Consider the following 16,255-nt stretch of genomic DNA (forward strand, 5'->3'; position numbering starts at 1 on the left):
ATTATAGCATTGTGGTAGAATGATATAAAACTTTTCTAATAAGCTGTGGCGCAAAGTGCTTGAGTAAAGTGTGTTGCAGCCTTCCTTAGGTTTGTGGAAATAAAAACAAAGACACTTGAGCCATACTCAGCTTTAAATGGATAATGAGAGCCAGAGGGGTATGTGTGTTCTGTTATGAGCGGTATATGGCTAATGTTCAATTGACTATAGTGCAAGTTCTCTTCCTGGGATTGGTTCTTTAACAGAGTAATGTATCTGCAAAAGCACAAATGTACGTCCATATATCAAAATCTGCATTCCAGGCATACACAGCCATGTGTCCATTACTGTGAATCTTCAGCAAATTAAATATTTATTCCCTCTGGGGAGACAAGAAATGTTTAATCTCAGCTGTTCTATAGGAGGAAAGGAAGGAAATAATCGTTTCAGTTCAAATATATATGGCACTATTGAATGCTATACGAATTCAACAATAAATGTTTTCCCAAACACAATTCTTAAATTATTATTTTTGACCCTATGACTCAATTATTGAATCTGCACAGAATATAAGTATTACATTACCCAGAGCTCTTTTTTTTTCTTTTACCTTCCTACCAGCATTTTAGCATTTCCACACTATCGGCATAGTTTTGTTGCTGTTTTTGATTATGTTTTTGCTAAAGGTCCTTCATAGTTTAAACCTTTTTTTCAGCTTTTGCTTTTTACAGCTTCTTTGACATAATGGTATCTGAAATGGAAGTTAAGAGTGAAGACATTTTTCAATTTGACAGAGTTCTAGACAGTTGAAATACAGCATATTGTACTGCTTGGTGCAGATGTCAAACATATTGTTGTGTGTACTTTCAGAACGCTAGACAATGCAGATGTTTAAGTCAGCCTTTAATCTTACACACACTATTTGCTGGCAAGGTTCCCCAGAGACTTCTGGGAAATCCTAACCCCTTCATCTTTAGCTGCTATCCACTGCAGCACAATAGTACCATTACTGCTCATTAATAAACCATGGCTTTTAAACAAAACTGTAAGCCTGATAAGATTTTATTTAAAAATCTTTTTTTTAGGATGTATATTACTAAACTTATATTTGAAAATCTTCATTAATTTCCAAAGAGCATTTCACATCTGATCAAAACCAATTATTATGGACTGTATGGCAACCAACTGACCCTTTCTATGACCTCATCAGCTTCCCAGATCCTTATTAATCCAGCTATTGTAATTTGCCAAGCTAACAGTGCCAGATGGTCAGTGCTTAAACATTTACACCTTACAGAAGAACAAAATGATTAATGGATAAGGAAGTATTATATTAAACATGAATATCACAAATTTTGGGACACGGCAGTTTTGAAATATCATCCATCAACAGCAGTTTTTAAATAACATACGTTTTATCCCTTCAACACTTTTGTGTAGAGCCCCAAATACAGTTCTAGAAACAGCACTGCTGAGTGGCAGTCACGTGTCAGAACATTTATTAAAGTTTGGCCTCAAAAGTCCTGAGATTCAGAAACGCACTACCCTGCCAAAAACATATAACTAATATAAACACAACTTGGCTAGACAATATTTTGATAGCCACAGGTTTCTGGCTTCCTAATAATATTGATCCCAGCAGATAAGAAAAACCTGATCGCACGATTATAGAGTGCCTGACAGAAAAACTTAAAAGGGCAATTCATCATCTCACATGTTCCAAATGAAAGCCATGGCCATTAAAATGTGATTACTAAAAGGGCAAGGTATTATTTTTTTCAGTAAGGTAGTTACAAACTGATTTTATACTGCATAGCATAGAGTAGGAAAATGACACTTCCTAATTTGTGACAGTACTTGGGCACAGAGTATCCAAGCATCTAACCACCAACACATTCGGAGATGTTCTGGGCTCTTCACGGTCATGTTACTAATCTTTTTTTTTTTTTAAGATTCAATAAAAACATGTCAAAATGTTCACTCACCTTATATACGAGTCATTACTTGGGACAACCTCCTGAAAGAACTGGAACTGGTACAAATAAAGCACTACCAAATGGCCAGCACTGAATATGGCCATTAACACACACAGACAGCTGAATATGAGAGTGTCAAACGTTCGACAAAGTGACCACCAGGTACACAGCCCCAAGAACACCAAGAAGTATGTAGCTGAGGTCACAGATGGTAGCATGATGCCTGTAACAAAAGAATATAACATATCAATATAACATGGATTCATAAAAGTCCTTGTCCTGAAGGCAAACAATAATGCTAGTCTTTACCATTCATATATTGACATGCAATTACATGAAAACAGTACAATTTTCTAAAGTGGTACCAGTGTGATGCCAGTATTTGCTTCTTCACAAAATGTATAAAACTTTCTAATTTGATGTCTGAAATCAATTGCAGAGTACCCAGAAGAGTGCAATCTTGTCATGCGTTCAGATGAGTTCCTTTAAAAATGACACACCTGTTAGGCCTAGTAATATTGTCACAACAACATTTCCAGCGGTAGTTATCAGATTCCCGATTATTTCTTTCACTTTGGATGCCACACCGGCGATTTGGCGCAGTAATTTCATTTTTCGGCTTTCCTCCTGCTCCTCCTCCTCTTCCAGGTCTTCGTCGTGAATCTCACACACACCATCTGGCTCGAAATCTTCCTCAAACATCAGCTCGTCATCCATCTCCAGCTTCTCGGGATCCTGAAAACCAAAGGACATGCAACACCTGGTCAAAAGACAGCATGCCATCCATTAAATCCCTCCTCCATCAAGACCGTCATTCTTCCTTGTAGGAGCAAGGCCAGGAGCAGAGGAGCGTTTTCACAAATGTGTAGCAAAGTAGGTGTTCTGATGCTGTACTGACATAATTTTTTGTCAGATAAACTAAAACAAAAGATGTTCTGGTTCATTTTATAAAACCTCAGCACCTTCCTTTTACAAATACCGGAGACAGAAAACAACAAATGCGACATATCCTTCCAAGACATTTTGGAAATTGTACAAAGTTTAATTCTCACTCTGGCCTTAAAGCGGATCCTGACAAATTGCTAAACTACATTCGACCAAACATACACTTTGGATTTGGAAAGCTTGAAACTATTTATCAAGTAATAGGTTTTGAGGACTACAAGGTATTACAGATATGAGATCCATCTGCTATAATTAACCATTGCTTTTATTATATATGATATAGTATTTATATAGTTTTATATTATTATTATTATATTTATATTATTCAAACTTAGAATCTGTATCTGCCAAGAAAGAATAAAAAAAACAATTGTTTTTAGAACTACATGAACAATCCCTGATGTATACCTAAAATATAGGAGTATATTGTTCCTCCTGTGTCACTGAAAAATGTTTAAGAGGGAGTGCCAGTTTAATATCAGTACAGTAGAGATTGGCTTGCAGGGGCAAAGTCTTCCATCAAGAGACTTATTAGTACGTGGAACTTCTGTGGGCTAGTTTGAGTTCCAGAACACTTAATGAGTAATCATTAAAAATGCAAATATTTATCATGGTATATATCAATCACTCACAGTGTACAACACATTAGGAACAACAATATTAGGAAGGTGGTCATATAGTTGTTCACCCAGTGTATATATTCTGTATATTTTTGCTGGCTGTGCTTAGTTTAGCGTAAGTCCAGAACAGTGTCCAATATAAATAATTTCAGCAGCAGGATAAAATTCATGCTGGCATTTACTTTGTGGGCTCAATATGCATGCCTGTAAAATTTGTGGGTTTAAATGAATACAGGACAACAGGTTTTAAACCCTTTGGGGCTGATTCATCATGTACAATAGCCCAAACTAAATATATGTACTTGAAAGTGAAATCCCAGTGGAAAAAAACAACAACTTTGGACTGTGTAAAAATGTTATTAGTAATAGATTGTATACAGTAAGTCTATAATACTTTAAAATGAGAAAAAAATAAGCAATATCCAGGTCACTTAGAGCCACAAGGTCCTGCCAGTATACACTAAAGCTGCCCTGAGATTTCATATATCAGGATATACCAAGATTACTTTTTAATAAAGTTTCAAAAATTGCGGAATTCATCATAAACGTAGTCATGCTTCAGTAAAGCAGAATCTAAATTGTCATAGTAAAGACAGTATTAGGATGAATCTCATACGAAAAGTGGTTTTCTTGGAATTTGCAAATGTTGTGCTTGATTAGTCATGAAAACCCCATGGGTTATGTTTAAAGGGCAGTGAAACACTGGCCTGTCTCACCTTGGAAAATACAAAAACTCAAAGCACAGAGACAGACCTGAAACTTATACACAATTTGTATCTAACATCAATCTAAAAAAATGTTTATTACATTTGCTTTTGCAACAGATGAAAAATCTGATGTGGTATTTTGGCATAATTGGACATAAACCCTGTAATGCTGTTCTGGTTACAGTATTGTGTTTAACCTGTATCAAAAGAGGCATGTCTCTACATCACGAGGCTCAGAGGGGCCCCTGCATTTGAACTCCGGCTGGTCTCCAAATTACCTGACTGAAATAATAGGACCTTTAAATACCTTAAACAGTTGAGTATTTATGGGGATCTATAAAAATCATGCACCAATGCCCAACATTGTACTATTCACCACGCAATGAACCAGTACAATGAATAACACCACTGTACCATTTTTCCTTTGAAATAAATTCTTACTTGTGGACTTGAAAAACAAACTGCTCTTTAATCTGTTTAATATCAGTTGCAATGTATCTTAATTGGTTTAACGAGTTACATTTGACCACGCATGGTTTATTTAAGTTATCCAACTGCTTCCATGTGCTGCTCCACGTCTCAATCAGAACTCACATTCAGCAAAATAAGCAATGCAGCTCTTAGCTTCCATTTGGATCAGGTTCCAGGTTTCTTCTTCATTTCAAAAGCAAGCCTTTATGCACAGGTCCTTTCATCTGCAACCTTCTCAAAGACTTTGAAAGGCTTTCGTAAACTGAGAAGAAAATGTCCAAACATTTCTCACATTTACCCTAACAGAGCAGTCACATTCTATATGTACAACAAAATGTACAAATTACACAATACAACTGATACATTTACATCATGGAATTACATATTACAAAATGCTTTAGGAAGCGGTTTTACCTCTGATATCATACATGTTTTGGAACTTCATAGAAAGAATAAAACATGTCTTGAAACATTCACTTCAGACGCTCAATTAGTTACTGCATTTTTCTGGGTTCGGTATCTCAGAGATGTAGTTGTTTAAAGTTTTCACTAACATAAAAATGGAAGCTTAATGTGACATAGGATTGATACAAGTTTAGAAATTCATCATTAATCTATATATTAAAGGGTACTGCACAGGGGGAATTTAGTGCCAGTGGCCTTTACCCATATTATCAAATGTTCTCAATAGAAAAGCCACACCAACAGTTAAGTTGCGGTAGTATCAAGTCACAAATACAAGTCTAGAGGGTTTTACCTGTGTTCATGGAAATAATATCCCGATTAATTATATATATATATATATATTTGTTGCTAGTGAATAAGAAGTTCAGAGATCATGTTGCACAAACAAATGCAAGTTAAATGTTAAAACTGCATTACCGCAATGTGCAATGCTCTGCCGCACTTGTCAGCAAGTGGATGTTTGACCGAGGGAGAAGTGGATTCAGATGTCCAGAGTTTGTTGTTGGTACATAACAGCTGAGCCTCCTGCATGTCTGCCAATTCTGGCTCGTATGATTTTGCACTGCCTCGTTTTTTGGTTTATTTCCAGCACTGTTTCCAAAAGTGAGAGTGAGCAGAATGGAGGATGAATGAAGAACAGGGTCCGAAAGTCTGCAACAGTCTTTGAGATCCCTTAATAAAGACACGCCCGCCAGAGCACTGCCTATTGTACTCGCTTGTCACTTTCAATGAGCTACCGACATTCAGTTTCCTAACTGACTGGTGTACTAAACAGATGTAGTGTGATTGTTTTTTAGACTTAATTTTAAGGAACCACTAAGTAATTGTTGATTTACATGGTTATAGCCTTTACACAATCACATGGACTAACATTCATATCCATAGATGTAGTATTTTAAATTTACTTTACAAATAGATTTTTTCACCTACTATTGTTTTTTTCTTTCACTTGTAAAAGGATTAGCTGGGATTCTTGTAGCCATTCCTTGAAATTGGTGCATTTATTATAGTTATGAAAGACATCATAGGGTAGGTTAGAAGGACCCAAAAACTTGATCATCATCAACATCATAACCTACATCAGATTTGCCTTTTAAAGAGTTGGCTGACTATGCCTTCATTTAATATTTATACCTTTTAAGTTAATTTTGGAACAATAAATTAGGAAAATAACCTGAAAGGATCTATTAAAATTAAGAAATATTACAGTCAAATTGTGTCCTGGGGGAAGCTTTGAAAAATACCAAACACCATATAAACATTTAATTTAACAGTTACATAAAACAAAGTCATTAAATTATAAACACATTTTTTTTCTCATGAATGTACTTTTTAAAAGGACAGAGAAAACAATATTGTAAGACTGGCAACAGCATTACCATAAAACATTAATTTACACCTTTTTTATTCTTAAGCCGCAAACTCAATCAAGCTGTTACATAAATATTTCACCATGCTAATTTAGTCCTAGTCGCTATAGGTGTTTTACCATTTTTAACGTATTGTAACATTTGGAGGTTCTTTTTTCTGAATTAAAGGCATTGTATGCAGTAAATATCATCCATGGTGGTAAATGGCAATATGTACTGCACAAGAGTATATCACTAAAACATTAACATTTGCAGTCCACTACAATTAAGGTCATTATAACTGACACCATATACACAAAAAGGCTTTCAGCACCGTGGACAGCTCTCAGATTAATTGATATACCTGTTCTCTTGGCCAACAGAACGAGAACTCAATATGCGTGGATGTGCTTTATGTTGTCATTGTGTTGGCATGTCTATTTGCTTTGGTTGTTCAACTCCTCGGGCCTTTATGGACTGTTACATAAATTTCAGCCACATCTGATCTGATTACATAGATACAGTTCTATCAAGAACAGCAGAATACATATCAGAATAGAATTTACTTTGATTTGAAACACTGTCTACTAACCAGAACTCACATACTTAAGATCACATCCCAGAAAATGGTGTATTGTTTCAGCGTGATTTCAAATCATCTTAAACTCTTGTAATGTTACCATCAAAAAGCACTTTTCTGTTGCAAAATCAATGTGCAAGGAGACGTCTGTGATTAAGTTCAATTTAAGTGAAGGCCTACTAAGACCCACATGTTCTGGCACTCTCTCCTGGATGACTGGAGCTTTTCAAAGGCAAGCTGTACCTTTATTTGGGAGGGGGGTCATTTGTTTGTAAATGCACCATGTCTGAAGAGGAAGAAGTAAGCAAGGAGTGTGGTTTTAATTAGCGGTGAGTCATGAAGGGGAAAGGTCTGCCAGATACAGGGCTGCCTTCCAACTCATTACCACACCTTAATGGCTGCACACTTGGAGAGAACATGTCTACAGGCCGTTTTTATTATGAAAGAGAAAATTTAAAGCAGGAGAATTGCCCTGGCACCCAGCCCATCTGGCAGAGCCTTAAGAGATGTGATACAAGTCACAAAGTATAAAGGTAAGAAAGGAGCCCTAGTAACTTTAGCACTGTTGCCACTGAAAATACAACACTCGTAATTCACTCCAGATGTGCACTGCAAGTGCTGGAATGCAATCTTATTATTAATGGGAGTGAAACAGAAAATAATAGAAAGTGTGGGTCCAGTACTGTGCACATCCCTTAACAATATAAATATTGAATCAAGGCTAATATTGCAGGCATGTATAAAATGACAATTACTCAGTTCTATTTAGGATTAGCTCTATTGATAGCCTGCTTAATTGAATTCATAAGACTTGACCCACTTTGCTTTAATCACAATCACTTGAAATGACTACAGAGGCATTCTTTATACAAGCTTTTGACAATGAAATGATCAAAATCCACTGACACAGTGTCTGAATGAACTGTGTGTCCGTAATTTAACATACGGAAAAATATTTCCTAACAAATAATGGTAAAGATAAGACAACACCACCTTAAGTATGTGACAAGCTATGTCTGCACATTTCCTGAAAGACTCCACAATGAAGTCAAAAGATCATTATTTTCAGTTATTTTCTTTTAGACTACATTATCCAAAAGCAAAAGTAGCTTAAACTATTAACCTTATCCCTTTGTGTTTGCCTGTCTTGGCAATATGTTTTAAAGGGGAAGTCAAACATCTTTAGCAGCACATTTGTATCCCTACACATTGTATGGATTTTAAAACAAAATTTAATAGAACAAAATTCCCAATGTAAATGCACTACTTTCCAGAAGGGAAACGATAATGCCTTCAGTCAACTGACTGGCTAGAAGGTAAGAAAAGCAAGAAGGAATTCAAAGACCTCTTGGATTCTACAAAGCAGGCCCAAGCCACATGTTTAAAACAACCAATGTGGAACAGGACCCCACATTGTAATACTTAAAAGGGGGGAGGTGAACCATGCAATACTAAGGTGTGTTCCAATTCAAATCAGATCAATTACAGCACTGTATACGCGTAACTGCAGCTGTATCGTAGTGTAAACAGAATCTAATCAGCAATGTTAATCATTCTGGGTCACAGCTGATCAATTACACTGTTCTGGGTGGCATGACCTGAATACAAAAATCAAACAGTATCAGCTCATTTAATAACACTAGACAGGTTCTAGACTGAGCTCTTGCCCACTTGGCTTCTCTTGTGAGAATGAGCAGTCGGGACCAATACTAATGCAACATGCATTTAAACCAGGATTCCTTAACCAGAGAATGAGATAATATTTTGACAGAAAAAATGTCTGTTAAAGTGGTTTAAACCTCAGTTATGTAGCAATACTTCTTTAAGAGTACTATATTTATGCACAAAATGTAAAACTCAAAAATCCTGCTTTCACACATGTGATTCCCTCAATTGATGTCGCATTCAGTTCAAGACACTGACCCTCACCTACCACTGTCTCAATCACACTGCATGAGTTACCTGCAGATCCTCGTCTCTCCATACATCCCCTCCAGACCACTGTGGTCTTCCAGGGCCAGAAGACTAACCCTGCGTCCTCTCCACTCCCCTTCCTCCAGAGCCACTCCTTGTCATCCCTGGCCCCTTAGTGGTGGAACAACCTTCCCACTGAAGTCAAAACAGCAGAGACCTTGACCTCCTTCCAGCGATTACTCAAAACACATCTTTTCAGAATCTACTCGTAATTTAGTCATTTATTCTCCTGTAAGATTGCACTTATACAACGTTTTGTCATACTCTTGCCTTTGCATTACTAGTACTTGTATTGTTTATTTTGATTTCCCCTATGCACCCTTTCCCTTGTCTGCACTTATCAGCTTTTACATTCTAGGATATAAGACCTTATATATTGTTTACTGTATATGTAAATTTGTAAAATGTATTATGCCTTGAATTGCACTGTATAATTGCACTTTGTATTGCTCTGATATTTTGTAAGTCGCCCTGGACAAGGGCATCTGCTAAGCAATAATAATAATAATAATAATAATAATAATAATAATAATAATAATAATAATAATAAAGTCACTTCAGATAGAAGTCTGGTTATACATACATTTATTCTGCTCTTTATGCAGTATGCTCATTTTAAAATGCTCCTGTTCACTTACATCATTCCTTTTCACTTTTCAAGCTATGCAATATGTTTATTATATTTTCCATACAGGTATTTATCTCTGTTTTATTAAAAGCACTGAAATACTTCTACAATGTCTCCTTGACACTGGATTAAAGTAATGTCTTGCAGCCTGTATTGTGGCTTAGTGTATTTGTCCTATGCTAGCATTGAGCCTGCAAAAATCAAAACAATATCTATATATCAATATCAATATAACTCCTACAGATATTTCATCTGATCCTGTGATACAGGTTTCATGACAGTGTGAATGGGTATTGACCCAACAAACTGATTGGAAGGTTGTTGTTATTATTTAATTAAGTCATTTATGTTTTTGTTTTTTGATCTCATTGGTGCTCAGTGCAACCCAGTTTAATCTGCTCATCTTTGCTAAATGTACTGACAAATAGATATTGCAAACATTTATATATATATATATATATATATATATATATATATATATATATAGATAGATAGATAGATAGATATTGAAATATTGTATATTATGTACTATATTTCAATATATCTATTAATGTCTATTTATATTACGTATTTTGTAGAATGCTTTTTACTGATACAGTAGTGGTACTAGGCCTACATAGACTGTCTAACTGATCTGAACCCACAAAAATGGTAAGAATAAACACAGTTTTTTAATGTAAATTTGACATGCAGAAACCAAGATTGCTAAAGCACTACAATGGTAGAAGAGCCATCAGTATAAAGATGAATAAAGCACATTGATTACAGAAGCATACAACCTTTGTTGTGTGATTTCGTTATACATACATTTCACAACTGTCAAGTGAATGTGAAGGTGAAGTAATAGGTATATAAGTTTGGGCTCTGTGTGAAAGATTTAAAGTGGCAAATATGATGAAATTTTACGCTGAGTGAGATCGGGAGATAAAATTGTTCTGCCACTGTGTTGTCTCAGCACTGACAAATTCTGTGTCAAAGTGATATTTTAGAGGGAAAAAAATTGATTAATATATCACAGAGCTTTAAGTGCTCTAGTGCAGTACATATAACAGTGCATCTGTGTGTCCCTGAAACACAGTCTTGGAGTAATGGGAGTCAAAAACATGGGACAGATTCATAAGTCAGATTGAGAGCAGTCAGATGCCTTTCACTGATGCTTGTGCCGCTTGATTATTTTGAAATCAATGTGGGTCGCATTCCAAACCCACAGAAAGTCATTTTGCAACTTCACTTACATCTCCTATGGGCTCCTGTGAGCTTAACTGTCTTGACATAATCTATTTAAAAATCAAGTTCAGGGTAAGGACATTGAACATAGTCTATTACTATAAATACTGAGATTTTTAAATTTGATTTGGCAACACCAGGATAAGGTTTCAGTCTGCCGGTGCAATAAACACTTCATTAACTTTACTTTTTTTAAAGATATTTGTATTATTTGGCAGATAGGTTTCCAAAGCACCACCAGCAATCGGTGACTGAGATGTTAAAGCAGCATCATGAAGGGAAGAAGATGGGGAGAAATCACTCAAGGAACCAATACTAATCAAACAGAACAGAAATAGCATGTAATTGGGAGAATTCCAGCTAGTAATATCCATCACCGCATTACTATCAGGAAAACAGTAAGGGGAGAGCATCATGATCCTGGAAATAATATTAATAAAAAGTGACCAATAACTGGGTTTATTGCAGACTGTAATGTGCTCCATGCATTATACTCCCACTACCAATGGAGTGTAATTTATCATTAGCTGGAATATAGGAACAATGACAGCTCTTTCCACTATAGTAACAGCCAGCTGTATAGAAGCCAAAAGCATGCATTTTCTAATAATGGATGCATACATTATGGGGTAACAATACTTCAATGTTGAAACAACCTTATAACGCCCTTATAAAGATGTAATAATAATGTAATTATACTAAAACTGAAAAGGGGGTGTACAGAGTGTCAGCATGAGCTTATCCAGATGAAATAAATGATTTACCTGTTCATCAGATTCAAAATCTGTGTTGTACTGGGCCATGTCTTCCTTGGCTGGCTTCTGAACCAGACTGCGACACAAGAGCCATGTGGACAGGCCTGCAATAAACATCCCAATATCTGGTATGAACACCCTGATTCCATTGCCAGCATCTGCTCCCCTTACACTGTGAGAGAGAGAGAGAGAGAGAGAGAGAGAGAGAGAGAGAGAGAGAGAGAGAGAGAGAGAGAGAAATTATTTAGACTTGTTATATTTTAATTGTGCATCTTGGAATGTCAAGTGTCCCTTTCTTTGGGACAATGAAATCACACATTCCACAGATTGTACATCTCTAATTTCTCAGTGATTAAACAAAGAATCTCAGCTGAAGCATAAACAACTTAACAATGAGTCTCTGCCATCTGAAACCACAAACTAGTAAAACAAAGTAGAAAACTTGAATTTAAATTCATAAATAGTAAGGCAACTGAACGGAAATCTATAAAAAATAAGAATATTCCAAACACAGCACGTTCTAAGTGACCTGGACTAGGCCCAAGTTGAAACAATCATTTATACCAAGAAAACAAAATAACTTAGCTAACCATATCAGAAAAGACATAATATTTACAATGCCCTCTGCAATGCCACAAATATGGGAGCCAAGACCTATTGTATGGCAAAGGCTGTTCTGTACATATTGTTTCTCTTCATAGTTCGCAACTACATGGGCACTTTTATAGGCATCTTTTAAATTCAGCCCCAGACCAGTACAATAAAAGAAAGTTTGCCCAAAATTAAATGTATAAATATTCCCATTAAAACAAAGAAATTGAGAATTAAAACAGTCCTCGGAACAACAATAATTAGCTGTGGAGTGGGGTGGGGTGATGGTTTTATAGATACTTTTGAATACTGCAATAAATTTAGTTGCCTGGCAAAAACATTTATTTTTCATAATTGATTTTAAAATAGAGTACACATTTTAATGTCTTCTCCACTTTTCCTATTAAGTTTTTCCTCTCATTTACTGGTACTTGATTCGTGATGGTAAATAATACGTGCACAAATAAAAACAGAAGTCCAAATCCTAATGATCCTAATTAAGAATAGGTCAATCTGAAACTTAAGAAGACTATTAAGAAGGTATTTGAAAAAAATGTGTTTAAAATATCAGCCATCACCAAAGGCCTTGATGCTATTTTTGTATCTGACATTCATTCGGTAAAAATGCAAACTAAGCTGTAAAAAAATGGTAACTTCTAAACTTCTAATCTAAAAAAAATATGACTAATAAAGGAATGAATACTGATCTTCAAACTGCAGAAATTAAATGTTCAGCATTTCACTTACAGAACCGTAAGCTGTAATCAACCAGTCTGCAAGATATAAACCTGGGGCATTTCAAAAATATTTTCAGAGATATTTTTAATTCACTGAGCCTCATTACCTGGCTGTCAGCTGAAAGCACACATTACATCATAACAATGATTGGGGAAAAAAAACATGTAGTTAGAGTGAAATCACTCACAACTCAAGCATATCTTAAGGCATGCAAGCCCACAAGTTTATAGAAATCTGAAGTATGTTTCAAAGGCAATGTTGCAGAAACAGAGAACTAATCAGACTTTATTACCCTAAATTAGCCTCATAATTTTGATACATTTGGAAGTGAATCTCATTATAAAAATTCATTTTAATTATGATTTTTCTTCTATAGTGTAATTCATCGATTCTCTGAAAAGAAACCTCTTTGTAGGCAAGAATACAATTAAATCCATTAGAAAGCATATACCCATATCTTTCTCATCAGATCTGGAAGCAAATGAGATGTGTGGAATGAAACCTGAAAGCAGTATTCCCTGCCTGGTTAAAACAAGCATCATACATATTCATAAAGAGACTGGGGGGGAAATCTAAACCTGGACACATCCCATCCTATACAAAGTTCAACCATAATCGATGCTCTGTATTCCATCTTCAAATAATTTATTCACCACATGTGATCAATCAAAATATTATGACAGGCGGGAAGTTTGACAACAGACCATCACAGTGGACATTTCTACAACATGAAAGACAATAATCCATATTTATTTAGTTCTTGTGGGGAAAAAAATCACAGCGTAAGGCTACATTTTCCGAAAAGGTATTCCTAAGATTGTTAGTGTCAAGTTAAAATGGATTTGAATTCACACACTTTGATAACCTCCTTTAATTTCTTAAATTTTCATGTCCATTTCAAAGCAGTCCAACAATGGGATTCTCCAACCCATTTGCTTTGAAGTGAGTGGTATTTGCTTCATAAAATTTAACAAGCGGCCGACCACGCTTGTTAACACATTCAAAAACACATAAGAATGAATTATGAGTTACTCTTGCTTCACCAACTCATTTTAATGAAGCCTCTGTCTCTAAATGATTTGTACTTTATTGGTTTAAGATGCCTTTCATCTCTAAAGCCTATAAAATATATATATATATGGAAGCTGGCAAAGCAGAAACCTCCAGATGTTACATGTAAGTAAGATAATACTACACATTTAATATATCAATACTGTTTTGTTTTATAGTTTTAATAATAAAAAAGCAGAAATAACTGAAATTATAATTATACTAAATACTTAATTAAAAACTAAGTTTAAAGTAGATTGATGAAATCTGATCAAGTAGTTTCAGTGGTTTTAGAACTCAAATAATAATAAAAAAAAACTTTCTTCCCCTGATTAGTGAAATACAGCTACCTTAGCTCTGTGTTAATATTGAATTCAGTGGTTAGTAGGCCATTCAGCCTGCCGATAAAGTATCATGGGCTCCCTCAGTAGGCAGATGCCACAGTTTAGTATGTAGCGAAGACAAAGAAAAAACGGTTCAAGATTGAATGTCGGATATTTATGTCAACTGATCGATGGAGCTAAAGAGAAGGCTGTGGCCTGCCACATCTCCAACGCTCACAGCAAGTCTCCAGCTCACAAATACCAGACAAACTGTTCAGGGAAGGAAGTTCAGCCAAGAGTAATTCGTTCAAACAAATTCCGAAACTCCAAAAACAAGCTAAAGCTAAAGGTTTCAGCCCCAATTCTGGCCCTTCTTCAATAGCCAACCAGCGCACAGAACTCTGATCGAATGTCATTTGTAATGTGCCAATTAAGCTCCTTTGAATGCGGCTTCACAAATGGAAGCATTCAGTAAAAACAATGGGTAGTCTTTTCTATTCAAATATTAAAAGGAACTCTTTATGAAGACTTTATTGCTGTGCATTCATTACTATCTTTATGTTTTAGCTGTTTCTTCTAAATATACATGGTATATATAATGGGAGATATACCAATGATGCAGCTTTTTATTTATTTTTAAAATTAAATTAGTCTCTACTTTTTATACATGAAGCGTCTCTCCGTCTTCAAAAATGTTTGAGTGACATGTATTGTATTCCACAGTACTGTTGATTATGTGCTCCTATTGAATGTAAATTTAAAAGAAAAATGCATATTTTTCATATTTTACTGCATGTTAAAGCCTTTTCTGTTTTCCCAGCTAACCCATGTCTAGAGCATTGCGGTAATGTAAGAAACAAGCTACACAGATCATTAATTTTAGTAGATTTGACTATGCCAAGTGTACAGTTTACATAGCAGCCATACTGCAGTGATCTACTGACTTTATTCCTCCAAGTCATTACATAAAAAATGCAGGCCTTGGCCACAGGAAGACATCATTGGTAGAAGTTATGTCAACAGCTGCGGGGGTGGCAGATTGTTTTTGCGAATGAGAGTGTGTGAGTGGGTGGGAGACCATCTTCACAAATGCAACAGTGCAACTTCCTAATAGCTTGGCTCTCCAAATGTGATGAGTGCAGCTATCAGCAAGTGACCTGCTCACCGTGTCTCTGAAGGGAACCTGAGACGACAAGAAGTGAATGCCTAGCGTTTTCCTTTATGAACATAAACACTCTCTCTCTCGCTCTTTCTCGCCACACACTAATATAGCTTACTAATACAATAGCCTCTTTTGTCTTTTGTGGGGGTTATGAATTCATTACTTCCAGAGTATAAGTGGAAATCTTAAACATACTGTATGATTATACTTGTTGTAGTGAGCTGATAAATATTTTTGGATGCAGACATTGTTAACTTACTTAAATATTCTAATTTATATATATATACACACACACTCACACGCATGCACACACACACACACACACACATAACATGAAAAGCTTTACAGTTTTCTAAATATTGCACGGGACAACAGAGGTAATTTAGTCATTATACAAACAATGGGAATTCAGTTTCCATTTGAGTATAATTAAACATTCCAAAATGAAACATCAGTACACCCCAGAAGGCATGTTAAATTAATTAAAGGATCTGCAGTAATGTGGTCTTTCCACCACTTTAATTAGGTGTACTGGTGGATTAGTCAACCATAGATGCCAGAATGAAAATGGAGAAGGAACTAAGTGGCTTTGAGACTCATCTTAATAGTGACATGAAGCACTACATTGTATTTGAACTGCTGTGAAAGGACAGTTCTAAGATTCAGTTCAGCATCTGGCCACAATAAAATACAATTAAATCTCTCTCAGATGTGT

General features: G+C 35.6%; 1 protein-coding gene across 2 annotated transcripts in view; it reads right to left on the reverse strand.

Moving 5' to 3' along the window:
* piezo2b (piezo-type mechanosensitive ion channel component 2b) overlaps window positions 1-16,255 on the reverse strand; it is a 164,914-nt gene that overhangs the window by 67,027 nt on the left and 81,632 nt on the right. For both annotated transcript variants that reach the window (XM_066719130.1, XM_066719121.1), the window contains exons 5-7: window positions 11,686-11,848; window positions 2,456-2,690; window positions 1,965-2,178 (exon numbers count right to left, since the gene is read on the reverse strand). In XM_066719130.1, coding sequence (XP_066575227.1) covers window positions 1,965-2,178; window positions 2,456-2,690; window positions 11,686-11,848 — 612 coding nt within the window. The remainder of the gene's footprint in view (window positions 1-1,964; window positions 2,179-2,455; window positions 2,691-11,685; window positions 11,849-16,255) is intronic.

The sequence above is a fragment of the Amia ocellicauda genome, chromosome 2, assembly GCF_036373705.1.
Source record: "Amia ocellicauda isolate fAmiCal2 chromosome 2, fAmiCal2.hap1, whole genome shotgun sequence".
In the NCBI taxonomy this organism is placed as follows: Eukaryota; Metazoa; Chordata; class Actinopteri; order Amiiformes; family Amiidae; genus Amia; species Amia ocellicauda.